The sequence below is a fragment of the Vidua macroura genome, chromosome 8 (genome assembly GCF_024509145.1).
Source record: "Vidua macroura isolate BioBank_ID:100142 chromosome 8, ASM2450914v1, whole genome shotgun sequence".
Taxonomy (NCBI): Eukaryota; Metazoa; Chordata; class Aves; order Passeriformes; family Viduidae; genus Vidua; species Vidua macroura.
In genome coordinates, this window is record NC_071578.1 from 34684550 (window position 1) to 34711364 (window position 26815).

Genomic DNA, 26815 nt, shown 5'->3' on the forward strand with positions numbered 1-26815 from the left:
TCTGCTGTCCCTGGAGGTGTTGGATCTTCTTTCTTGATGTTGTTTATCATCCCAGCATGGCTCAGGCATCTCTCCCAGGGCACCCAAGTGCGCCTGCAGCTGCAGCAAAGCTCTGAGGTGTGTTTTTCATCCTCAAGAGGGTTTTTGGGTGTCTGTCCTCGCAGCAGCCGGAGACAGGGTGGAGTGGTTGATGTTGAATGTCCTGCAAAGGAAGGGCTGTGCAAGCATTGCCACAGGCTGCAGGGGTAGCAGTGGAATCACCATCCCTGCAGGGATTTAAAAGACGTGGATGTGGCACTTGGAGACACGAGTTAGTGGTGGCCTTGGCCGTGCTGGGGGAATGGTTGGACTGGATGATCTCAGAAGGCTTTTCCTAAATGGTTCTGGGATTCCATGTCCTCCAGACAAGCTGATAGGGGCTGGAGGAGAAGGGCCCTTTCCCCTTGCAGAGCTGCTGTGGTTCTGATGAGCCCCTGCTTTTCTGCACCTCAGGTGGTGCATGGTGCAGGCAGTGCTGCAGCTTCACTTTGCGGGTGCAAGGGGAGGAATCCACTCTCCAGGAGACAAGCTGAGGGCTGTGAACGTGTGCTTCATCCCACAGGGAGCCACGTGAGGGCAAGAGTGGGGCCAAACCCCGCTGGCACACGGCCCCAAGACCAGCACTTGTATTCCCTTGCAGTGGAAAGGTACAGATATATGTCAAACATCATTAAAACAGTTTTAATTCTTCAGCACCATCCCCCTCCTCCTCAGAAACTCCTTGAGTTGAAGAAATAATGTAGAATCACTGCTGGTTTTGCCCTAGAGTCTCAATAGCTCCGAGTTAATTCTTTCTTACAATATTTCCAGCCCATCAGTGTGAACACTTTATTAAAAGCTCAGGGTTTTATTAAAAAAGGATTGATTTACCCCTGCCCCTCTTCAAAAAACCCTCAGATTTTGTTTGGATAATGTGCCGTTCTTTATTTTCTTTGCCTTTTTTAAAGCACAGTCTTTCCCAGATTATTACTTTTCTAAACCTTCTTCCTCCTCCCCCAGAGGGGAAGAGTTATTCTGTTCTCTCTCTATACCCACCAGCCAAGCCCTCTCCTTGCAGCCACTGCTGTCTGCATTAGGTGGGCGAGGTGTGACTTGCTTTGAAAGGAAAGGCAGGGATATTTGGGAGTTTCTAAGAGCTCCAGGGTCTTGCCACAGGTTGTGCCCTGTGCCACTTCTTCAGCCCCTTTCCTGGGAGGTTCAAGGCTGCTCCCAAACGCCGTGGCTGCTCAGGAAGGGCTTGTCCATCCCCAAGAAGTGGTGTCTGCCAGACTTGTGGGCAGAGTCTGGATGGAAACCAGGTGGGATGTGAAGGATCTTGCCAGGGTTCCAGGAGATGACATCCATGGATGGTAGGGAAGCCAGCATGACTCCAACGCATGTTTCTTGGACACTGGTGAAACGTGGCTCATCCCCAGGAGGTGCTTGTGGAGCAGGAGGAGACACACAGGAGGCTTCAAGGAGAACGGGGAGGGGGGGAGCCCCAATGCCAAAACCCAGCAGCAGGATATCATCGTCGTCATCATCATCATCATCATCATCATCATCATCATCACGGGCCTGCCGAGGGTAGAGGGTGAACCTCAGCATGGGCCCTCACAGCCCTCATTCCTGTGATCAAATGTCTGGCTAATTTCTTTCCCGTGGGCATCTCTCTGGCACACGCCGCTGAGATATCCGGATGGATTCCTCCTCCACCCCTCCCAAACTTCCCCTGCTGCCACATCCGCGCTCATCCTTTTATCTCTCCCTCCAGCCCTTCCCCTTGGCTCCTCCAGGAGGGGCCTCTCCCGCAGATAAAGCGGCCCATTGCCATTCCCCAGCCATCGCAGGGCCCTGCCTTCCCTCTGCAGGAGGCAATTCCCATTCCGTGCCGCTGCCGAGCCGTGCGGCGGGTGGGGAGCGAGCTGTCGCACAGCCCCGCTGCCTGCACCCACTGCCCGTCCCGCGGGGGAGCTCCCGCTGGGCCAGCGAGGGGAGGGGGCTCTTACCTGCCCCCTGGGGACGGGAGATTAAAGATTGCATCGAGTTTGGTTCTGCTGCATGTGAGGGTAATGTATAATGCAATACAGAATGTATAGTAACGCATGAAATGCAATATACGATATACTAGAATTGCTATTACAATATACAATGTACTATATACAAGATACAAGATACAACATACAATATACTATATATACAAGATACAATATACAATATACTATATATACAAGATACAATATACAATATACAATATACTATATACAATATTCTATATACTATTATAATTACTATTACAATATACAAGATACAATGTACAAGATATAATATACAATATACTATACCCTATATACTACATACTATAATACTATATACTATTATAATTACTATTACAATAAACAATATACTATATACCATATACTATTATATACACTATGTAATACAATTATGCTATTATATATACTATATAATACAATAATATATAAATATATATATAAATATACATAAATATAAATAGTATAGTATATAAATATATAGAATAAAATTATATATTTATATATATATAGTATAGTATATAAATATATATAGTATCATATATATATAGTATAGTATAAAAAAATATAAAACATAGATACATATATATATATAGTATAGTATAAAGTATAATACATTATAATTTAAGCAAAACCATGCTGGGACAGAGCACACTGAAGAGCACCACCCTTTTTTCTCCCTCCACTTTGCCCTGCCCTCCTTCCCACATCCCCTGTTCTGCTTTCCCACCTGCTCCTTCCCCACTTTCGCAGTGGATTTTCTCTCTCTGCGCTCTCGGGAAAGCACAGTTATTGTCAGTAATTTAGAGGCTCTCCGGGTGGCTGCTGAGCCTCACCAGCCGAGTGCTGCTCAGAGGCCAGTGACCTGGGATTTATGGCTAATGTTCTCGGTTAATAACATGGATTTACTTAAGGAGTCCATTGAAATGCCCTCGGAGATCAGGGAACAGGCAGCCTGCCTGGCCCTGGGAGCCTTCTTTATGGCCAGCAGCGGCATCAAGCCCCCAGGGACACGGATCTGGAAGTCCTGCGAGTCCCTTCTTTCCACCAGTGATGCTTCAGCTTTCCCTTTGGCCTTCAAATGATGGATTGCAGGGCAAGCACAAGGCTGCCAACCCGCTCTGCTCCCTCGTTAGATATGCAAACGCCTCTGCTGACATTTCCTTTGAGGGGGAAAGAAAAAAAAAAATAAAAATTTGCTGCTTTCCCCACTGTTAATAAGCCAATGAAAACAAGAACAGCTGAGTTGTAAATTTTTTCACACTACATTAATTACGAGCATGTGCATGTGTTGGTATTCACAGGGGCTCACTGCACTGCGGCGGGGGAAGTTGACTTATGGAGCAGGATATTTTTATTTCAAGAGCTAAACAAGAATTTTGGGTCCCTCTTATGTTGTTCTTGTCAGTTTTGGGGGAGTCTTGGATCTTTTTGCTGGGCATCCTGCAGGATGGAGGATGAGGTGGGTGAGCTGGCAGTTGCAGAAGCTCCTGCCTGTGGGCAATCCCTGGTTCTCAGCATCTGTCCAGCCCTCCTCCTCCTCCTCAAGGATTTCAAATAAAATCTCTGCAGCTCACTCGGTTGTGCAGCTGGCTGCCAATGGTCAGTGTGAGTGGCCCTTATTGCTTGGGGTGCCTCATCTGAGCAACACAGTGGGAGAAGAGGCCAGGTTGAAACTGGGAAGCCAGTGGCAGATTAAACTGGTGTAGTGACCAAACTGCAGTGGGTGGTGAAAGGGAATTGTTTCCTGCTGGTCATGCCCTCAGCATTCCCAGCTACATCCTGGGGTGGCTTAGCAGAGTTCTGCAGCTCACACCAGAGCGATGAGTACTGAGCCTGAACTGCTTCAGGGGCAGGCAGTGGGACTTCGCCATGACCTGCCACGTCCTAGGACAGGTTGTCCCTCAGCAGCTGGCCCAGGGTGAGAGGTGCAGGTCGTTGTGGGAGCCCCAGCAGTGCTGTGACACCTGTCCCCTGTCCCTCCCCAGGGTACCACCGTGAGGATGATAACGGCCGTCGACCAGGACAAGGGACGTCCCCGGGGCATCGGCTACACCATCGTCTCGGGTGAGTCTTGGGGGGCACCGAGGGGACCCCAGCAGAGATGGATGGATGGATGGATGGATGGATGGATGGATGGATGGATGGATGATGGATGGATGATGGATGGATGGATGGATGATGGATGGATGGATGGATGGATGGATGGATGGATGATTGATGGATGGATGGATGGATGGATGATAGATGGATGGATGGATGGATGGATGGATGGATGGATGATGGATGGATGATGGATGGATGGATGGATGATGGATGGATGAATGGATGGATGGATGATGGATGGAGGGATGGATGGATGGATGGATGGATGGATGGATGGATGATTGATTGATGGATGGATGGATGGATGGATGATGGATGGAGGGATGGATGGATGCATGGATGGATGGATGGATGGATGGATGGATGGGTGGATGGATGATGGATGGAGGGATGGATGGATGGATGGATGGATGGATGGATGGATGGGTGGGTGGATGGATGGATGGATGGGTGGATGGATGGAGGGGATAAGCCTGCAATAAGCCTTTGTACGTCCCATAGCTGGGAAATCATGGACTAGAACAGAGAGAATGATTTAGGATGGAAGGGATCTTAAAGATGATTGTTCCAACCCCCCTACCATGGGTAGGAACGCCTTCCACTAGACCAGGTAGCTCCAAGCAAATTTGACAATATTTCACATTGAAATGATGAGCCACAAACAGCTCAGCCGCACACAACCCCACGGAGGGGAATTTCTGTTCCAGGAGGGAACAGGGATTGAGTATGGACTGAACAGCTCCTAGTGGTTTCTGTTGTGTTTCCCAGAAGTTTCAGAAGACATGATGCAAGGACTGGGCCCATGAGGGTGCAGAGCTAGAGAAGGAAGCTTAATCCAAGTGGTGGTGGCTTTCTGCCTTCTGACAGGATTGAGCCTACCTTTGCAGTCTGGCTCCGAAGCCTGGGAAGCCTTCTTGGTGTGGATGAGTGGATCATTGCTGGGCAATGCTTGGCCCCCTTGGCTCCATAGCCTGAGGATCCCTTCTGATGGCATCAGGGGAAGGCTGGGATGGTGTTTTCAGATAAAACCCAGCTGCCTTATGTGAAGGCCAGTTTTGGGGGCTTGGGCCTGTTTCATTTAAGATGCCTGAGCTCAGCAATCTCTGCCATAGCCCAGCTGACTTTGATGCTCCCAGGGCTGCACTCAGATGCTCCTTTGGTGGGGACAGACAGACTGCTCTGTGGGGTGACCCAGGAGCGAGGGACCATCTTGGTGGGTGTGGGTTGTAACCCTTTTCCTGGCATCTCTTTTAGTGGGAGGGCTCCTTCCCAGCAAGAAAGAGGGGCAGTGCCTCCCCTCCCATCTGTGCCACATGCTCCAGGTGCTGCCCCCACATGCAGGAATAATTTCCCAGTTTCTTTTCCTTAAAGCCCAGACATTTCAAACCTGCTTTTAATCAGCCTCAGGGGTCAAGGTGATTTCACCCTGACTTTCAAGTCCACTGATCCTGACTGCAAGTATCCAGCCTTTGAAGATGCGAGGATTATTTATTCCTCTAATTCCCTCTGCAATTTATTCGAGAGATTCTCCCAGATTGTGGGTATCAGCTGGCCAAGGTGCAGCAGGGACTGTCTTCTGGCTGATACAGGTTCTTTTTCACTGGAGACTGGACTGAAACATCCATCTGATTTTGCAGAGGTTGCTGAATTACAGTGAGGATGGTAAAATAGCTGTCAGCCTGGCCATCCTGGATGGGCAGTGGGATGACGGAGGGGGAATCAGGATGCTCTGTGATCCAAGTGGAACATGGAGAGACCTGCAGGCAGATCACTGCACACAGCCTTGCATCTGCTCGTGTATGCCAAGAGCTTAACCCTTGCCTGCAGTCCTGCCTGGTGGGGGCAGCTCTCCTACCCGAGGATCCAGCAGAGCAGGTCAAAAGAGTGATTAAACTATTCTGCACTACTATTTTTTTTCCCAAACATGAGAATTGCAAAGTGTTTTCCTAACTGGCTAGGAATCTTTCTCCTGTCATCACCAGGGTCTCATGGAGAAGGGGTTGGATGGGAATGATCAGCCTGTGGACAGAGCTGATGTTACTTTCTGATTTGTGAGAGTCCAGACACAGGACTGGCATCTAATGCGCTTCCAAAATCCTGCTCAGCCAAGGCAAGCCATTTTCTTTTTGGCAGGCAGGTAAAGCCTAATTAATTTCTCATTATCCTCAATCATGATGGTAAAGGTCAGCGAGCAGATTTTTGCGCCTGAGCTGGAAAATTTTTATGGCAATTTTGCAAAAAAAAAAAAAAAAAAAAAAAAAAAAAAAAAAAAAAAAAGCCTAACATATGGGAATGGGGAAGCAAATTAAATTAGAAACTGACCATAAGCAAAAGTGAAAGTGGCTGGTGGAAGTAGTAATTAAACCTGGCTCTTCAGCTCCCTTCCAGGAGGGGAGGTAGCAGTGATGCTGCTCCCATTCCCCTGCAGGGATGGATGATGCCTCTTCCCAGCTCTCAGACTTTTTTGGGCACAGAGTTAGCATGTGGCTGGCCTGCTTTTGCCTTTTGGGCTGGTATATACAGCAGTAGAGAGCTGAGAAGCAACCTGGCCGTTCATCATACCTTCGGTGTTAATGCCTAAAGCATTGGTGTGATTTGGAGGTGGGGCTTAAAAATTAATTTGGAATTGCTGCTGTCCCGTTTGGCTCCATCCCTCGGGCAGCCACGTCTGGGGATGTACTGCAGCAGCTCTTATTTATACAGCTATCTCCAGCACAAGGTCCTCCCGTGACAGGAACACAATAAAACTAAAAGATTAACCATAACCACATAAAATAAGACTTGAGATCTAGCTTTATGCCGCCAGCTTACAAAGCTGTTAAGGCTGAGATGATGGAGGGGCACTGGTGTAGCTGTGCCGTGGCTTTGGCTGCCTGTCCTGCCTGCATTGGGAATCATTTCCATATCTAATAGGGAAAAGTCATTCAGTTGTTTCTGCCCCTTCCTTCCCTTCAGAGTGTTTTAACTCCAGGAAAATGTACTTTTTCACTTCACACTTTACAAGGAGCGTGCTTGCTGCCCTATTGAAAAAGAAATCCACATTGAAACCTCACAACTCAAGCCCCTTGTGCCAAGAGGCTGGTCAGTGCCAGGGCTCCCATTGCTCCAGAGGGTGTTCCTGCTGCTTTTCCTGTGTCCAGAGCCCTGTGTTAGCCCTCCCTCCTCGGCTGCATTGCCAGGTTGGAGATGCTCAGCCACTGAGGTCAGGACTCTGTTTGAAGGACAGATAATTAATCCAGCAAAGTAATCCACAGCTCCTTTTTGGCAGATTTATGGAGATAGCCTCTGTACCGGGGACTCTGCCTCATCATCTTTCATTTCCCAGGCAAAGCGAGTGACTTGTTGTATAACACGGCCTGTTCTAGATAAGGCTTTTCATTTAGGGGAACTCTCGGGCTAACAGAGATTGATTTTCCTGGCGGGAATCGGGAGGGCCCTGGCGCTTTGGGCAGGATCAGCCCTGCAGACGGCAGTGTGTTTTCACATTTGCTGCCTCTGCACATCTCCTGGGGCACGGGGAATCCTCTGGCTCTTTAAGGGAAGGATTTTCAGCGTGAGTTAAACAGCAATTTAATTAATAGGCAGGAGGAGACTTTGGCCCACAAGCTCTTCTTAGGGAAACGTATTGACTCATGTGTTGCTTGCTAGCAGTAAACTTTGGGCTTCATTTATTTCCAGGAGAGTCAGGAGCCTTGGAGTCTTCTGGCAGGAGGATGTGAAGGTGACCTGTGCTGCTTGGGCAGGCACTGAGGGGTTAACCCAGGGGAAAGGGTCCCACATGTCAGTCTCTGCCTGCCTGACACATTTCAGGTGCAGTGATGGATGGGCAGTGGGAGATTGCACAAGGGCAATCTATACGTCCTTCCAGGGCCTTGGAAAGTCCTTCGGCAGAGAAGGGAGTGAGCTTTCACTCAGAGATGGTCCTTAGGGCTATTCACAAACCCTTAGGGTGGGGTTCTTCCCCCCCCCTCCTCCAACTGGATTGTTTTATGAGACTGATGCAGTTTCTAGCAAAGCCTCTCTTCCTTAAGCTGGTGCGTCCCGAGGGAAACGTGAATTAAAAATCATTATTTGCACAATGCAGTAGAAGTGTGAGTTACAGAGGTGCGAGGGAAGCTGAAAAGAATTGTTCTCCATCTTCTGGATTTCCTGATAATTAATAAAATGTCATAGATATAATTTTTTTTTCTATATAATATATTTATATCAGTAAAAAATCAGTGCAGTAGCTCCCAGAACATGTTTCCCGTGCTCTTAACAGAGCCAGCGTGCCCCACTGCCTTCCTTGTGAAAGTGCAGCCTGAATCCTTGAGGAAAGGTCAAGTGGCCAAAGAGGTCTCCAAGCCCTCAGCTGCTGACATCCCCCTCCGTAACTTGATCTGACTTAATAAAGAAGGCAGAGCAAAGCAAACCCCTTCCCTAAAACCCTTAAAGGCTTTTGGGGGAAGAACATCAGGGGAGAACCCTTGGAAGTGGGGACCTGCTCATTTTGCTATTCCCTGCATCGCTCCACCTTTTTCCCACATTCGCCTTGCTCGGTGAACTGCCGGGGTGTTGAAGCCCTCATAAATTTCACCTGCTGGGAGGGCCTTCCCATGTGATTTAAAGGCAGCCATCACAGCAGAACATTTCTGTAGGAGGACACGCTGATGGGTGGAAAAGTGCCTGGCACCGAGTTATCCATCAAAAGCTGTTTTTTCCCACCCTGCCAATGCAAGGGGATGAGACAGCACAAAGCAAAGATGGTGGCTGTGGTCACAGCCCCTCTTTCCTTGGCTCAGTTGCTCCCCATCTTCCTGCACGCTGTTTTTTGTCGTCATGTTGGCATCTGGCTTTGGCTCCCTGGCAATCCAGGAGTCATTGGGAAGAGATATGATTGGGATAATGGTTTGCGTGGCAGGTGGTCCCGCAGCAAACGGCCCCCTGTAATTAAAACTATACATTCCCTTTTCTGTGGAAATAGGAAACAAAAGCATCTTTTCTGTTTAATTTCTGGGACTTCCTGTTTAGCTTCTTGGGATTTAGTGGGTGTTCAAGGCTGAGCAATCTGGTCTAGTGGAAGGTGTTTGGAATGGGATGATCTCTAAGGTCCCTTCCAACCCAAATCAGTCTGGGATTCAATGCTGACAGCCAGTGGAGAAGGATGAACCTGGGCCACCTCTGTTCATGTCGTGGCTAGCAAAAACAACTGGTTCTGAGATGGTTTTTAATGGAGGAATTTCAGAAAGCTGTGGATCCTGGAGATGCGAGGTTTATGTCAAAAAGCCCATTTGAGATGACGTGGGGGAACAATGGTTGTGGTCCAAGACTCAGAATCCTTTCGTGTGAGTAACTACACTCAGAGCAGAAACTCTGTGTGTTCCGTTCTCCTCTCTGGTACTCAGCCACAGCTCCCAGGAAATCTGGGAGGGGGATTGCACTTTGGATGACAAACACCTCCTTTTATTTCCTGGTACTGTACATTCCGTTCTAAAAAAGGGAACTGGGCGATCTCTGCAAGATCCTTTTGTGAGCTCCTTTTGTGGCTCTGCAAGATCAGAAGTTCTGCTGGTTGTGCTAGAGTGGACAAATCCTTGGGGAAAGATACTAAAAAGGCCTGTTTTCAGAGCAGGCATGTGAGAAGAAGCACTGGCAACACAGCTTTGGGCTCAGATCTGTTATCCCAGAGAGCTCCATCTCCCCAGAAAAGCAGCGAACCAAAGTCCCAAGCAGGAGAAGGGGACACTGATTTTATACAGCACCTTGATTTCCCGGAAAGCTCAGGTTGTAACAACCAGTTTTCCTTTGGAAATGACTTGTTGCCTTTGAATTTAAGCACGGGGCAAGGTCCCTGCCCTGGCAGTGCTTCCCTGCCGGCGGCCTGGGGGCAGAAGCTCAAGGTGAAGAGCAGCGAGGTGCTCACGGCAGCTGATGGACTATTTATACGCTAATAACTGTGTCTGTTGCTGACTCCATGAACCACATCCAACAGCATCTATTTCAGTGCCCGAGGAGCCCTGACGGAGCACATTTTGATTAATAAATTATCCGGAGCAAGGTGTGTGATGGGTTCCCCTTTCACATCTCGTGAAAGTCACCTGCTCCAAGTTCAGCGGCGCCTTCCCAACGTGAGCAGCCCTTCCTGCAGAGGGGGGTGGGACAATTATCCAGGGAAAACAGCTTGCCCTGACTGACAGGTGGCTTTTCACTAGAGCAGGGCAGTAGCTGCATCTCTCCCTCCAAGGGATTTGAACGGTGCTCAAGGCTAAAGGGGTAGGGAGGAAGGAGATGGGTTTTTTCCCCCCCCTTTTTTTTCCTTTTTCTTCCCCCTGCCCCCCTTTTTCTGGGTTTGAGCCAGTACTTTTAACAGCCTTTTTAAACTGAGAGCTTGGCTGAGGGCAATTAAACATTATGGGTCTCATCTATAAAACCCCTCGTTATAGCAGTGTTTCTCCAAAATGATGCCTATGCCACCATCCGTTCCTCAATGAGCTTGGAAAAACACTCTGAATGGGCTCCTGTGATCCATCCCAGTGCTCCCAACCCAGCATCCCATCAGTGCCTGCCTTCCCAGCCCCCTGGCTGGCCGCAGTGTATGCAGGAGCTGCTGCTGCCCCTGTACCTGCACACAGACAGATGGATGAGAAACTTCTCCTTCTTCTTGACCTGTGTCGTAACAAAAAGCTGGGTTTGTAGGTCCTGAGCAAGCCTGTTCTTTGCCAGGTGGGAGCAAGAAGTCTGCCAGAAGTGGATTCATACCGCTGTCCCAAAGTTCTCAATTTTTTCTCGTTGTCATTCTCCCCTTTCCCTCTGTCTTTCTGATATTTAAAACATTTCCTGCCTTGTTTTCCTTCTCTCTGCCCCCCATTTTGCTGCTCAGCCTTTCCTTTCCCATCCTTTAATTCCTGCCACATTCCTGCATGTATCTCTGGTCTCTCCAGAGAGAGGAAAGACAAAATTGGCTAATTTCTCCCCACCTTGTTTTTTTTTCCACTTGTTCTCAGGAAAGTGAAGGCACTTGAAGATTATCAGAGAGATTTTGGCAAGGGAAATGAGCATTGTTCAGCAGTGTGAGTGCTTCAGAAGGGATCACTGGTCAGAGCAGTGAGGAAGTGATGGTTGGAGAGGTATTGGAGACACCTCTCTCCCTAAATTTGCAAATTTGCAAAGCCAGGAAGTCTCTGCTAGTAGAAAGGAAGCCCCAGTGGGCATGGGATGAGTATCTGATGGTGTTGGGGAGGCTGAGATGGAAAAAAGCCTCTGATGAGCAGCCTGGGAAGCCTTTGGGCCCCCAGTTTAGTTGCCCATCCTTCAAAAAGCGACCGTGGTCAAATATGAAATGCATAACCGTTTTTAGGACACGGAACACAGCGCTTGTGTTTAGTCAAATTCCTCCCCTATTGACCTAATTCCACTAAATTCCATTGTTTCTGCATTTTATTGCACTTCATATTAGGGGGAGGTGACCCTGAGGCATAAACTTTACCATGGCAACCTGGTTGTCCTGGAGCATTGAAATGCCTGGCAGCACAGTCCCATCCATCTCCTGGAGTGTCCTTCAAAGCTGGGATCGGAAGACGCTTCCTAAGGAGTCAGCCATAAATTACTGCATGAAAGTGGGAAGTCAGGATGGAAAGAGGGGAATTGTCCGAGGGAGGAGACTGGAGATCTTCATGTACAGCAGGAAAAGATCAGGGAAAAAACCCACAAGGCCATTGCTAATATTTTAAGCAGCCTGGCATCAGGTCATTAGGCTGGCGGGCGGTCAGTGGGGCATTTGGGATGGAGAGAAGGGAGGAGCAAGGACAGGAATGGGAGGAATTCGGTCCAGGAGGAAGATAGAATGGCTCAGTAATGGGGAGAAAGGTGTCAAGGCACTTAGGGCTCTGGGACAGAGAGGAGAGGCCAGGTGGCTCCTGGGGTGGGAGGGAGGGGCTGGCCGGACCCTGAGGCTTTGGGCATCCCGAGGAAAGTGCAGCTGTGATCAAACAGAGGTTGGAAGGGAGCAAGGTGGATGCTGAGTGATGGGAAACAACTTTCTGTGGCAGCAGATCTGTCTTGCAGCTCCCTTCCAGGGAAATGACAAATGCTGTGTGTGTTTCGTTCGTGCTGAGACATATTGAGAAGACAGGATTTATTTTTTACTTCCTTTTGACTGGGATGACTGGAATTTACCTGCAGGGTTTCCTGGCTCCCCTCTGCATCTGGTTCAGGGGTTTCTGCATGCCTCAAGATGCTGAGGGGAGCTGTGTGGGTGACCATATGCCTGGATATAACCTCCTTGGTCATCACTAATTCAGCAGCCTGCTCTGCTTTTGTGTCAGGCTGGTGTCAGGTGTCCCAGGCTCCACACACCAACTGCTTGCTTCTGTCTGGCTCACAGGGAGAGCACCTGGAGCTGCCACAAGCACATTCCCAAGCAGGACATTGTCCTTTTGGTACCTGCTGGCCATGACACTCGAGCATGTTGTCTTGATTCCCTCTGGGCATCTGATTCCAGAGGAGGATTCAAGCTGGGCTTGGGATGGGATGGGATGGGATGGGATGGGATGGGATGGGATGGGATGGGATGGGATGGGATGGGATGGGATTGGATGGGAAGGGATGGGATGGGATGGGAAGGGATGGGATGGGATGTGGAGGCAGCCCAGTGCTCCGTGGCATCCTGGCTGCTTGCTTGCATGTAGGGACAGGCACAGGGAGAAAATTTGGCTCCAGCAGAGGAAAACCAGGCAGCTGCATAGGGTCAACACCTATGGCAAGAGCATAAAAGCAGGGCAAGTGCCTACACTATTTTGCTGATACTTTCACTGGCTTCTAATACATCCAGCTAAGAAATTCCTGAGCTGTGTGAGGCTTCTCTATTTCTTGATAGATTTTTTTTCTTTCTTTAAGCTCTGCAGCCTCTCCTTGAATACATGTGGACCTGTATCCCCCTCAGCACTCTCTGGCAAGGGGCCCCACAGCTAAACCACCGCCTGTTATGTGGAGAATTCCTCATGAGCTTGGTCCGTCTGTGCCTCCCTGTGATTATCCTGGACTGATGACCCTCAGTCCCTGTATTTTAGGAGAGAGCCCATGCCCACCTCAGGAACACAGTACCCTGCAAATGCAGGTGCTCACTCAGAGGGGAGCAGCTGGATTTGGTCCTGCTTTCAGCTTTGCTGTTGCAGATTTTAATAACTAAAACCCTTTGAAATTCTTCAGCTGCCTCCAGCACTGGCAGGTTTTGGCTGTGGAAGGACAGCCCCATTTTGAGCCCTGAGCCAGGACAGGTGAGAGGAGGAGAGCAGTGTTACAGCCATGACATTTCAAAGCACGTTGGAATGGCATGCCAGGTTTCTAGAGCCTGCTGCTTGGAGCTTGCTTGTCCTCCTGCTTCCCTCCCTGTTGCCTCCAGCACTTTTTGGGATCAGCCGTGCCAGCTGCTTGTGCTCACATTCCTGTTATTTTTCTCAGGTAACACCAACAGCATCTTTGCACTGGACTACATCAGTGGAGCCTTAACCCTGAATGGGCCCCTGGACAGGGAAAATCCCTTCTACAGCGCTGGATTCATCCTCACAGTGAAGGTGAGACCTGCTCCAGCTGGGAAGCACATTGACAGAGCAGGATGGGGAGGATATCATGTTGTTCTCTTGGGCATCCAGAGCTGACCAAGTGAGAAGTTAAACACAGTTCCCTTGTCTGATGGCCCAAAACATGATGTGTGAGGGCATTTTTGCTGTCCTGCCTGTGGCTGTGCTTGCTGGCAGCATGCAGATACCCCAGGCTTGCATATAGCCCCAGACACATACTCAGGCACCTGAATTGTGCCTGCTTTTGCCTGTTTTCCCTCTTTCTCCCCACCAAAGCCCTGGATAAACACAACATTTTGTCTTGTCAGCAGGCAATGGTGTAACAGAGCATCATCCATGCCTTCCTGGCACGGGGGGGGAGTGATGCTGGAAGTTGCCTTGTCAAGTAAAGGCACTGGAGCGTGGCTTTCCAGCCCCACCAGCCCCACCTGAGAGTGACTCCCTGGCTCTGCTCACAGCCCTGTAATTAAAATCAATACCAAGCTGGGCAGCTGGTCGGAAACACATTTAGAAGTATGGATTCTGCTGGGCTGGGGTGGGGAAAAATCAGCAGCATAGGAAGGGTCATTGATTGGGAGGGAGGCAGCCAGCACACCGCCTTCTTGTTTTGGCAAGTGTGATGCCTCCTTGGAGGGGGGCAGAGGCACAAGAAATCACCCCTCTAGGTCCCAGACACAGTTCATACCGTGGGGCTTTGTGTGTGAGGAGGAGAACCTCACCCATCCCTGGTATGGTTTCATTCAGGCTTTTATAGTTTCAAAAATCAAGAGAGGGAGGATTGTCTGCTTTTAATAGGGACAAAAATATCTGTTTAATCTTGGAAAGGTTCGTGAGCCTGAAAACTTGCCCGTTTTCCGCCCTGCATGACAATGGAGTTCCAACCACGTTCTGTTGGTCTGATAGATTTCCATCTCCTCTCCCCACAAACTTTGCATCCTCCTGCAAATGCCAGCTCTCTGCATCCCGCATCCCCAGGACCCAAAATGTTCTCTGCTGCTCTCATCCTGGAGCACACAGTGAAAATACAGCTGGATTGCTCCTCGCTGGGATCAGCCTGTTCTTGCTGTTGTGTGCAGAAGCAGTGAATAGCAATGAGCCGTGTGGGTCGTGATAGCGTTGCTTTTCCATGCCCACAGCAAAGCAAGATTATCCAAAGGACAAGAGGAGGGACTCGGCTTGAAAAGGCTGTTTCACAAGTGTTGCATCTCTGGCATTAAAATCTGCATGCTCTCCTTTTGGGAAGGCAGAATTAAAGTCCTTCTTGAGACAGAGGTGTGATGCGGACTCATGACTCAGCTCTGTATTTAGACACGTGTTGCCAAACCTATTTTAAGGTCCAAGTCTTCTTTTCCTCTGGTGCCCTAGTTTTCTATCCCTATGTTTTACTGAATGGTTCACTGCCAGCTCCCAGTCCCACATCAGGGATGGCAGAGGAGAGAGCAGGAGTGCTCTTTGCCCCGTTGAGCCTTCCCTTATTTTGTGGACTGTCCCCTACATCTCACAAGGGACATTTTTTTTTTTTGCTTAAATGCTTGAGGCACAGAAGTCTCCTACTTGTTCTCGTGTGACTCCAGATCCTGCCAACCCGATGCATGGCAGAGTCAAGGAAGAACTTGGCCACAGCCACCCTAAGTGAAATGTTAAACCTCTGGGAAGGTCTCTGAGAGTGTTCTGGGACCAAGCATGAGTGATGGGAGAGCTGGGCCAATATCTCTATGTGTTAATGGAACAATGGCAGAGGCAATTCGGAATCCTTCCGTGGCAAAGTGGAGGAAGCTGCAAGTCTCTTACCACACCGTGCACACTTTCTTTACATTCATTCTTTCTGGAGAACAAAGGCTGCCCTGTTTTCTCTCCCTGCAGGGAACAGAGCTGAACGATGACCGCACTCCCTCCAACGCCAGCGTCACCACCACCTTCAACATCCTGGTCATTGACATCAACGACAACGCCCCCGAGTTCAACAGCTCCGAGTACAGCGTGGCCATCCCAGAGCTGGCCCAGGTGGGCTTTGCCCTTCCCCTCTTCATCCAGGTGCAGGACAAGGATGAGGTGAGGTATCCTCTCCCTCCTTTGTGGGGTAGCACTGGTTTGGTTTTGGGGTGGGCAGGGGAGAAGTCACTGAGGTACCTGAAGTGCACGGTTCTGTCCCAAAACCCACTTTTTCAGCTCTCACTGCTGCCCTTGCTCTGTTTGCTGTGTACCCCGAGTCCAGTTTCCCTCCCCAGTGTGCAGGCACTAATGCAGTCAGGATTGCACAGCCCCTGAGAGCCAGAAAATAGGATTGTCTGGGAGGCTGATCCCTGCCTGCTTCTCGAGGGCTCTTGTCAGGCAGCGCTTTGCCAGTCTGGGTTAGCAAAGGAGGAGTTTTCCTTCTGGGCTCCCAGGGGGGACATGCCAGGGACAGGGAAGACAGGAGCCCCAGGCTAAGTCAGGGAGGAGGTAGGAGGTGCCCCTTGGAGTGGGGAGGACTGGGATACCAGTTCATCACTGCAAACAAGCCAGGAGCGTCGGAGCCTTGTTCCTCCCACGTGTCAACAGAGCTCCTATTTGTCACGCGCCGATCCGTGCCATGTTTGGGATTGCAGCCTCTGTTCCAGCCTTGGGCTCCCAGCCTTCAATTACTCTGATTATTTGACTTGTGCAGCTCACGTCTGGCTGCTCCTGTGTGCTGGTCCCCCCCCAGCCCCGCCACGCTGCCGGGTGCCTGCTCCAAACCAGTGCTGACACCTCATGGTGAGCTGTCCAAAATCACTTGGAAAGGCTCTGCCCGCAGGCTCCTGCTGTTCCCATTCCTCTTCAGGCTGAGCAGGAGATGAGGGGAGAGGGTTTGTCAGAATAAATGCCATCACAGAATGGGTTGGGTTGGAAGGGACCTGAAAGATCAGCTCGTTCCAACCCCCCTGCCACGGGCAGGGACAGCTTCCAGTAGACCAGGTGGCTCAGAGCTCCATCTGGCATCGTGGCAAAACATCACCAGGATGTTTTCCTGATGTTTCAGGTAATGGAAAACAAAACCACCCCCACCCCCCGCCCCCAGTCCCCAAAATCCCGGTGGGTCAGTTAAAATGTGCATCTTTGAAACTGCCTTTTCCGGCTGAGAAGATGGATTTGCTATTCCCCAGCCCTGGGTAGAGTTCACCCCGTCTCATCAAGCCACCCAGAAATCCCATTTTTTTCCATCTGAAGTGATTATGACGCAGAACTAATAACTTACCGGTGACATGATGTCACCATGCAGGAGTTATGAGTTCAGCCTGAAGAGGTGCAGATGAGCTATTAAGCAGATAAAGAGACTGTTTTTTCTTGAAAATGTCAATTGCTAATAAAGAAGATATGGATATGACAGATGCTTAGGATAGTTTCTGAATAGAGCTGCTGTCGTACTTGCTGAGAGATGTCAGCAGATCCTTTCTTGAAGGGCATTGTAACACTTCTGTTTGTGCCACAAGGATGAAGGATCTGTCATTATTTCTGGTTAAAAGCTCATTTTACTGGAGTGACTCCCATTCAAGAATTCACTTTTCAGCCTTGCTAATTTTAAAATGAGAGAATAAAAAATAGCCTTGCCTTCCCCATCGCACCAGCAAAAAAATACAGGCTGTTCTTTTGATGTATTTATTTAACTTCCTGAGATTTCCCCAAAAGAATTGGCTGAGATTTTTAAAACTGCTGAGAGAGGATCTCTTGTGCTAAGGGAGTCTGAAGGAGTTTTACTGTACACGTCTTCAGAGACCATCATATTAACACAGATTGCTTTGACTGTGGCATTATTTCCACTGATAAGAAGCAGAGGAGAGCTGATTCTTGGAATATCCGGAGGGAGGAAAGTTATAAGCAATTGGTTACTTTTTTTTTTCTGCAATATCCTGTGAGGGATCTTCCTTATTTCCTCTCATGGATGCTTGCTACTGGGTTAACTGTCAAGGTAGCACTTTGGGGGGGAAAAAGAGGGAGAAGATGCCCGGTTTGTGAAAAAGATGCGTATGAGATAGAAGTAGGAGTGCACCTGCAGCCAGCACTGCTTCCCAGAGAAGTATTTGCAGAGCTCTGAAGACCCACCAAGTTTCAGTGAAAAAACTACAGAAAGGTTAGGTAGTTGCCTGACAGCGATATTTTGGATGCTCAAGCGCCCTGTGAGAGCTGTGAGGGTTTTACAGACCATCTGGATTCGAGGCAGCTGAGGTGGCACTGGGCTCTCTCCTCTCTCCATGGATGCAGGGGTGGAGGGCTGTGTTCGCAAGGACCGAGGTCTTCAGGCGAGGATGTGACTGAGGACGTGGCTGACAGAAGCTATTTTGGCAGCACTGGCTTCATGCTGGAGATGACACGACTCATTTGTGTAAGGGGCAGAGGGGAACCAGAAGAGAGTTATACACATCTCCAGGGAAAGCAGAGAGAGAAATCAATGAGAGCAGATGGGCTGAGACACAGGAGATCAAAACCGGAGTCTTTGGGAAGATCACTTTGCTCAAGTTTGTCTCCTGCCTCCCAGCTTATGTCAGGAAGTCCTGGGAGAGTCCCTTGGCAGACTGGTTTATTTCCTTAGCCTGGGTCTGGCCCCTCTGGAAAATTCAGGCACTGCTCCTTTAGCCCTCCAGCTTGTGAGGGAGCAGCCTGGACTCTGCCCTGTGCAGGGGTCCTGTGGGTCTGGCCGGTTCTGGGGAGCCTTCCTGTCATTGTGCCTTTGTAGAGCTGGGGAAAGGGCTGTCATATGGGTCTGGCCTTTAACACACACCGTGTGGGCTGCCAAGGCTGTTAAACAAGGCTTTTCAAACGCAGGCCCACACAGCCGTTTTTAACCGTGGGGTTTTTGGCCTTTCTTTCTTCTGGTGTGTTTTGCACAAACTGAAATGATGGCTTTTGGAAGGAGTCAGATTAAACGATTCAGCAAAGCACTTAAAAATGCATTTCCGAGGCACACAAGACCACACTTGAAAGCCTGTGCTTGCCTTTCCCTCTGTGCTGTAAGTGCCTTTCTGCAGCTCAGCTGGCATTAACCTCTCAGACAAGGTTCCCAAGCGAGTGTCTCCAAGGAGAAGCCCTTCCTCGGAGCCCAGCCCCTGCAAACTCCCACCTTTCACCCCCCAAACGTAGCCGTGGTCTTGCTCCAGGAGGAGCTGGCTGGGGCTGTGAGGTGGGATGGGGGCAACCAAGCTGAGCCGAGGTGGCCCCACACGTGGATTTGGGGTGCAGCCAAGGGGTGTTCAACCAGGTGTGCTGCTTCTCCTTTCTGCATTCTCTAGGAGTTACTGAAAGGGAAATCAGTACACTGGGTTTTCGATCTGCCCCTCTTGAGCAACTTGTCTCATGGAAGGTTGGAAGGAATGAGCTGAGCTTTATAATCCCTTCCAACCCAAAGCATTCTGGGGTTCTATGAGCCAAGAACAAAGCATTAATTGCTGTGCAGCTGAGTTTCTCTCCCGGCCAGGCAGAGAGCAGACCCTTGAACAGCTTTCCCAAGCCATTCAAGAGCTGTTTATGAAAATCCATTGAGGTTTCCCAGTGTTTAGGCTGAGCCTATACTCACCTGGACACCCTCAGGCTGTGGTTGGGTTCTCCTCATCCACATTGTGGTGGCTCAGCAGGGGGGAATAAATCCTGTGTGTGAGGCAGAAGATGAGAGCATTGATTTATCTGCTTTTACAGCAAGGTTTGTTTCCACGTTGAGAACAAGACCCGTGAGCTGGGGAACAGGTTGGTGTTAATTCACAGGGCTCATCTGCTGCTGGGCTGGCATTTGGGAGACATGGATGCTGATTTGGGAGACGTGGATGTCCTTTTTGGATATGCTGGTGTTCTGTAGCTGGTGGCTTGATGCAGTATCACAGGGAGAAGGCAAGGGTTTGGCCATCCAGGAAAAGGAGCAGGGCATCCTTTGGGGCATCCCCCATTTCCTATGGCTCCGAGATCCGTGGATCCCTGCTAAGGGAAGCAGCAGCCTGCTCTGCCAGGACATGCCAGGGAAACCAGCTCTCCCATGGTGGCTTCCACTTGATTTTCCTCTGCGGAGTTGAGTGGAGAGGAAGAAAAGGGCAGAAGCTGTCTGAAGCACCACTGTCATGGCCTGACATTTTAAAATCATTTTGAAACAATTCTCTAAAATAAGCATATCGAGGAAGGTAAATGGGGAATTTAAAATAAGGAAAATCTGGGCCATGGGAGTATGCTCTCTTTGTTGCACAGAGCTCCACCAAAGACCCCCACCAGGATATCCTGTGTGCCCATGCGTGTGCAGGTGGCAATATATGATTCATCCAGAGCATATATATGCATATGACAGGCACAAGCACTATAAATATGATCTACATGGCAAGAAACTGTAAAGGGGAATTGACGGCACACGAGTATTCTCTCCCAAAAGTGCCAGCTGCCAGTCGGGCTGAATTAGATTTCACAGGGGTTTTTGCAATACATGGAATTCACCAGCAAATTACCCTTAAAGAGGGAAAATCAATCATTTGGAGCAGAGATAAGCTGAAGGCGAGGCAGCCTCGGATTGATCCCCGTCTGTGCAGGCGTGTGTGGAATTCAGCAGATAACCTGGGGAGAGCGGGGAAGGAGAAAACTCCTCCAGGAGGGAGGGAGCGGGCAAGGGCTGACACTTAGGAGGGACAAAAGGATGGGAGAATAGGGCTGCTAGCGTGGGGAGGAGGATCAGAAGGCTTGGGGAGCATTTTGCTCCAGGCATCCTGCATTGCCTGCCAGCCCAGTGAGTTCCTTAGGGATGCAGGGGACGAGTGCCAGTGTCCAGTGAGCCCTCAAAAGGGTTATTGGCACCGGGTGGGAGAGGGGTGCTGGGATCCCAAGCTGGCTGGGGCAGTGGGAGAGAGGCAGGCAACACCCAGAGAGGCTGTTCTGAGTTAAATGCTTTGAAATGGGTGCAGGGAATAACCCCCTTCATGCCTTGTGTTTTCAGAGGAGGGATTAAGTACCACTTGTGTCTGACTCACCAGAGCCAGGCCTAAGTTATCCAAGCCCTACAAAAAGGCACTAATTGCTTTCAAAAAAACTCCAACTTCTTCTTTCTCCTTCCTTCACCTCCACTCCCGAACTCTCAGCTCTTTCCTTTCTTTGTATTAAAATACAAATAGAATTTGAATGAATTCAGAATGAAGGATATTAAGTCCTCCGTAGCTTGTTGTAGGTAATAGCCCAGAAAGTGCCTAGAAAGTGACTGGGAGAAAAGCTGGAGTTGCACTGGATTTTGTGCTTCAAGAAGGCAGGGCTCTCTATTTTGAAAAAGCAAATTGCACTGGGGGACCAAAAGGCAAATCTGTACTGAGACAGTGTGAAAAGGACAAAACAGGCTGCTTTTCCCAAGCCTAGTTCACTTTGTGCTGAAAATGATTGCAGAAAATCAACCTACCTGTGCACCTCAGGGAATGGTGTGGTTGAGGAGGAGTTGCCTGCTTGTCTAGGCATTTGGCTTATTTTATGTTTTACTTTGTATTCTTGTGTAGCCATTGGTAATGGTGGTAAATATTTGCTGTGACTGCCGGAAGGTGGAATAACTCCTGAAGCATTTCTGGGTGTGCTGCCACGAGGAAGGGGCTGAGTGGGAGCATTAGTGATGGATGAAGCCAGCAGGTGATAGTGGGTGGAAAAGCAGCAATAAAAACGATGATCCATGCTCAGTCCCTGCTGAAACAGCTGATGTGGCTGCCCCAGCCTCCTGGTGGGAGCAGGGGTTTCCTGCTTTGTAGTGAGCTCTGCCACGTGAGTGTGGAGTGTGGATTGCAAGTCAGGAGCGCAGGTTTTTGTCTGTGATTCACAGCAGGTGCATGAGCAGGTCCCACATGAAGCTTCAGACCTCTGGGCTGACAGCTGTACCCGCCTGCTGGCATCTCACACCTGAGCTCCTGCCCTTGCCTGCCAGGGTCCTGCCTGTGCCCAGGGTTCCCCCCCTGGAATTTCAGAGGGGATTTCAGGCTGGCAACCAGGCCTGTCACAAACTCTCCAGAAATGCTGTGTGATCAGTGGTGGCTTTTTTGGAAGCAGGCTTTGGTTGTGAGGTTGGTGTGGCAACCACGGCGCAGCTCCGGTTGCACGCTCCGAGGAATATGCACGCGGAGAACAAAGCCGTAATTACGCCCAATTGCAGCTCCAATTGTCTTTGAGCTGAATCAACACGAAATTTCCCTCGGTTGTGGTACTGGCTGAGAGATTTGATTGCCGGGAAGGAGGCAGTGGGCAGCAGGCTTGAGCCACGGCAAAGGCAAGCCCTGAGCACGGGCATGGGATAAGAGGAGCTGGAAAACGTGTGGCTGCATCCCAGCGTTGGGCGAGAGCAAACTTCCCTCCTTCCAAAACCTGCTTTTTATGGGTCAATTTGTTTCAGAGGGAGACAGGTTTATTATGGTAGGGTTGCTGAGCTTTGGCAGTCTGCTCCTTAATTTGTGGCTCTAAAGGAAGGCAAGGGACTCGGTTTGTTTGCAGTGGTGGGGAAAAACTCGAGCCATGCAGGAGCTGGGAGGTCAGGGGATGGAGAGGGGAATGAGCACGTAAAGCAGGTCACTGATAACATCCCGGTCCTCATCCTCGGCGCTGCAAGGAGATTATGGTGCTGGGCTGTGGGCTTTGAGAGCCCAGGGATGCAGTGCTTGTTTTTCCTCTTCCCAACCATGCTTCAAATCCGTTGTTTGCTCTGGGTGGCAGGAGCAGGTAGGAAGGGGTGAGGGGAATGTAAGCAGCTCCCTGTGGCTTCCTCTGGAGTGGGGGGTCCTTGCTGTGAGCCGGGCTTAGCCAGGCCCTTCTGCTGGGCAGCTGATAACAATTTGAATATTCAGGTTTGCTTTCAGGCATCCGCAGGGGGCTCGCAAGCTCCGGGAACCAGGAGCAAGGAAAGCAGCATGGGGGCCGAGGCAAAAAAATAAATAGCTGAATAAATATATAAATGGCAACTCGCAGCAGCACTCCCCAGAGGCAGCCGTATCCCCCTTCTCCAGACCTCACGTAGGGAGACTGAGGCACTCGAGGGGCTCCTAATTAGGGATAGTGGGTATCTGGAGCTGATCTCCTTCCCCAGCTAGAGGGGAATTAATCCACCTGGCTCTCTTCCTGCAAATACTTGGATTTCTTTTGATGTTTCAACTTTTATCTCGTGCCTCCAACAAACTCACTCTTCTCTGGCTTCCAAGAAAATCCCTCGCATCTCGCTGCCACAAAAGGTGCTCTCGTGTACTGCAGGGAGGGTGCAGGCCCTGGGAGGGATCCTGAGGGCTCCTCAGCAGAGATGGGCAGAAATTCCTCAATGGAGTAGCTTTTTGTCACTGGCGGGAAATGGGAAATGGTCATTTGTTGTAAACCAACATCCTGAGGGTAGGGCACAAAATAGCTTGGGAAGTAATGTTTCCTCCTGCCATTCTCTGTATCCTCTGCTCCCTCCCTCCCAGGGGTGTGTCTGGGGGATCAGGAGCATCCCTCACTTCCTTGTTCAGCACTAAAACAGCTCATGGAAGGTGCCAGTCTACCCTGAGATGTTCCCACTGTCCACCCGCAGAGCGCTGCTGGGCTCCTGAGGCACTGGGTGCCCTTGTGTGGTTCTGTGGGTGTCCTCGGGGCTTGCTCCTGCTGTGGGTCTCCACTGGGAGATGCTCAGTGTGCCCTCAGCTCCATGGATTGCATGGAGGTGTGCAAGAGAAGGGCAAGGCAGAGATTCTGCTCATGTCACCCGCTCTCAGCGGTCACACTTAGGCAGCTTTCGCTATTAGTGCCCCTTCGTGCATTTAATTGGCCACTTTTTCTGATAGGAGGGAGATCATTCAGGGAAAATTGGAAATTCATCTCTGGCAGCTTCTGAGCTTACTTTTCATGTGCTCTGCTGGGCTGTGCTCTGGGACGGGGGCCGTGCTCAGAGCAAGGCTCCGAAAGCATTGGCATGTCGGCGGCCTTGCTGCTTTGCTGGCCAGGTCTTGGGAAAGGAGGAGTTTTCCCAGTTCCCAGTTTGAGCTGCCTTACTGGGAAAAGCCTTCTGCATGGGAGAGGCACCCAGGCTGCGTCCCCAGCCTGAGGCAGTGAAATCCCAGTACGTGACCCCCTGTGCGGTGTGTGCACCTTCAACCAGCAAAAGGGACTTTCCCTCTGTGTGCTGTGCGGCGCCATCCCAGGGGTGCATTCCCACTGCTCTCACGTGGATTTTGTAAATAAAACACCAACCTTGCTCTTGCCCTTCCCAGGGACCCAACAGCGTTTTTGAGGTTTACCTGGTGGGCAACAACTCCAACCACTTCATCATCTCGCCGACCTCCATCCAGGGGAAGGCGGACATCCGTGTCCGCGTGGCAGTGCCGCTGGACTTCGAGACCATTCCCCGCTATGAATTTTCGGTGAGGCTGCACCCCTGGGCTCTGTGGGACAGCCAGAGTTTTCAGCATGACCCAAGAGTGACCATTAAACATCCTCCTCTCTCTCGTCCAGTAGTTGAAGAGGGCCTAGGAGAAAGATGGAACTTTTTGACAGGGACTGTTGCAATAAGGACAAAGGGGGATGGCTTTTGATGGTTGGTTTAAATTAGGTGTAAGGAAGGTTTTTTCCCATGGGGGTGGTGAAACACTGGAACGGGATACCCAGAGAGGTGGATGTCCCATTGCTGGAAATTCAGGGTCAGGTTGGATAGGGGTCTGAGCTACCCAGTCTAGTGGAAAATATTCCTGCCCTTGGCAGGAGGTTGGGCTAGGTTGCCTTTAAAGGTTCCTCCCAACCCAAACCATTCTATCATAATCCCCACTATAAAACAGTGGAGCACTACAAAACAGCCAAAAAATTGGAAATTATAATAAAGAAGGAGGTGGGGAAGAGATTTGCTCTGCACTTTCTCTTTCCAACATCCAAAGGCTCAGCTGCAAGAGCTTGATCAGAGCAGGGCCATAAAAGCTTTATAGAGCATAAAACTTTGTTTTGAGAGCACCTATCAGGCGCCAAAACACTCCCCATCCTCCTGATCCAGCTCTGTTGGTGGTTTGCCTTGAGCTGGCTCAGCTGGTGAGGGAGCTGAGGAGAGCCTTTTTTACTCCACTAAAGAAGGATGGGTAACTCTCCCAAGCTTCCCAACGTCTCCAACCCTCCCCTTGCCTTCCCGTTTTGCCCAGCTCTTCGCAAACGAGAGCGTCCCGGACCACGTCGGCTTCGCGCGGGTTAAAATCAACCTCATCAACGAGAACGACAACCGGCCCGTGTTCAGCAAGGTCCTCTACAACGTCAGCCTCTTCGAGAACACCACCGTGGGCACCACCGTCCTCCAGGTCCACGTGAGTAGGAGCATCCCACTCCCTCTACAGTCCCTGGCACGTGTGTTGGCTTTATGGTGTCCCTCACCAAGGGCTAGCCCAGGAAGGGAGCATTAGGAGATGCTGGTGGCGGGGTTGACCTGGTGGGCAACCTGAAGTCCTCCTGAAAAGCTCCAATAACCAAAATCACTAAAGCCCAAACAAACCAAGAGTAATTCGTTTTTAACACAACAATGCATTTGATTTGCCATTGAAGTGTCTGGAGAAAAACGGTTCTCCAGGGAAGTGTGGAAAGTAATCCTATTTCCATGATCCCTCCTCTTGGCTTTATTTGCCCTGGAAGCTGGAAGGTTGGCGGAGTGTAGACTTCTCATGGGCTTTTGGAGCAGATGTCTTGACCTTTCCTGTTCTCTGGAAGATGTGTATGTGTTTCCTGCCACACCAGGAATCCAAAGAGAGAAATGCACTGCATTTCATCTGCAGACACCGATCCCAGTGGTCACGGTGCCCCTAGTGTGGCTTTTCTCACTGCCCTCTTTGGAAGCATCATCTTCTTCAACCAAACCGAGGTCGGTTGCACCATTAAAAGGGCGAAGGATGGAAAAGGAGGGGAATGGCTCTGTTTAGCAGAGCGTGGTGTTACGTGGCTGGCAGCAGAACAGAGGCAGGCAGAGGTGTGGTGATAGCAGGGGGCGTTTCCATAGGGCTTGTTTCTTCTTCTGTGGGTTGGCTGGAATTCTCATGGAGAAGACACATTTCCTGGTGCATGAGAGCAATGGCAGCGCCAGTGTGGGGCACAGCAAGAACCACAGCAAAACCCTGTGCTGAAATACCATTGGAAATGGCATCAAAGCTCCTCTGGGATGGGGAATACCACAGCAGGGAGCACCAAACCCCCTGCTACACTTTGGGTGTGTTACTGCCACTACCATTAGTTGTGAATGAGTTTGCTTGGCTCCTTCTCCAGTGAATTTGTTCCAGCTGCCCTCCTGCCCCCTCCTTGTCCCCCTGCTCTCCCAAGGCACAGCCCCTGCTCTCCCATCCATGTAGGAATGCCCACTCAGAGGATAAAAGCCCGGACAAGAGAGTTGGGTGCATGTGCCTGTGTGTAAGTGTGTTTACTTTACAAACAGATGGTGTGAAACTGTATAGAGCCCCCGAGCTGTTCCCATCTGACAGTTATTAATATTTCAAGCAGATGTTTAGCTAGTCAGGCCGTCAGACACTAAACAATGAGATTGTTACTGCGTCTCCTCTTTCCCCAACTTCCAGCTATGCCAGCATTTCAGAGCGAACACAAAATGCCAGGAGTTGAATCTTCTATGGTAAATCAGAATGGATGCAATTAGCGCTGAAATCCAAATTGCCCTCCCAGCTGATCCCAAACTTTTAACAACCCTCATAAAGTACCAGCTCCTCCTGCTGCGGCCGCTTGCCTTTGAGCTGCAGCCCTCTGGTCGCTGCCCGTCTGTGCCATGTGCCTCCACCTGTCCCACGTGCTGCAGACAAAAAACCTGCTTTCCTTGCTAATAAATTCCTCCTCTCCTTTTCTTCCTTCTTTTCCGCTTGCTCAAGAATATTCCTGGATATTCACACATAGGGGTTAGAGATGGGGTTTTGGAAAAAGACTGGCCAGCCACATGGCATGCCCACTTCTTTGCTGGATGACATCCTCATGAAAGGGGACTTTTCTTGGCTCTCTTCTTTTTGTGCTCCTTTGTGCAAATAAGTGCAGGTTTGGAGAGACAGTGGGGTTCAGGGTGCTGAGGATAAATCAGGTGGTTTGTAGGGTCAAGGAAATAGATGAGCAGGGATGAACAGGGGAGTGTGTGGGCTGGGTGAGTGGTTGCTG

At 50.1% G+C, this 26815-nt stretch overlaps 1 protein-coding gene across 1 annotated transcript in view; it reads left to right on the forward strand.

Moving 5' to 3' along the window:
* CDH23 (cadherin related 23) overlaps positions 1-26815 on the forward strand; it is a 189905-nt gene that overhangs the window by 88167 nt on the left and 74923 nt on the right. The window contains exons 9-13 of the mRNA XM_053984267.1: positions 4061-4139; positions 13617-13729; positions 15599-15787; positions 23914-24063; positions 24826-24984. Coding sequence (XP_053840242.1) covers positions 4061-4139; positions 13617-13729; positions 15599-15787; positions 23914-24063; positions 24826-24984 — 690 coding nt within the window. The remainder of the gene's footprint in view (positions 1-4060; positions 4140-13616; positions 13730-15598; positions 15788-23913; positions 24064-24825; positions 24985-26815) is intronic.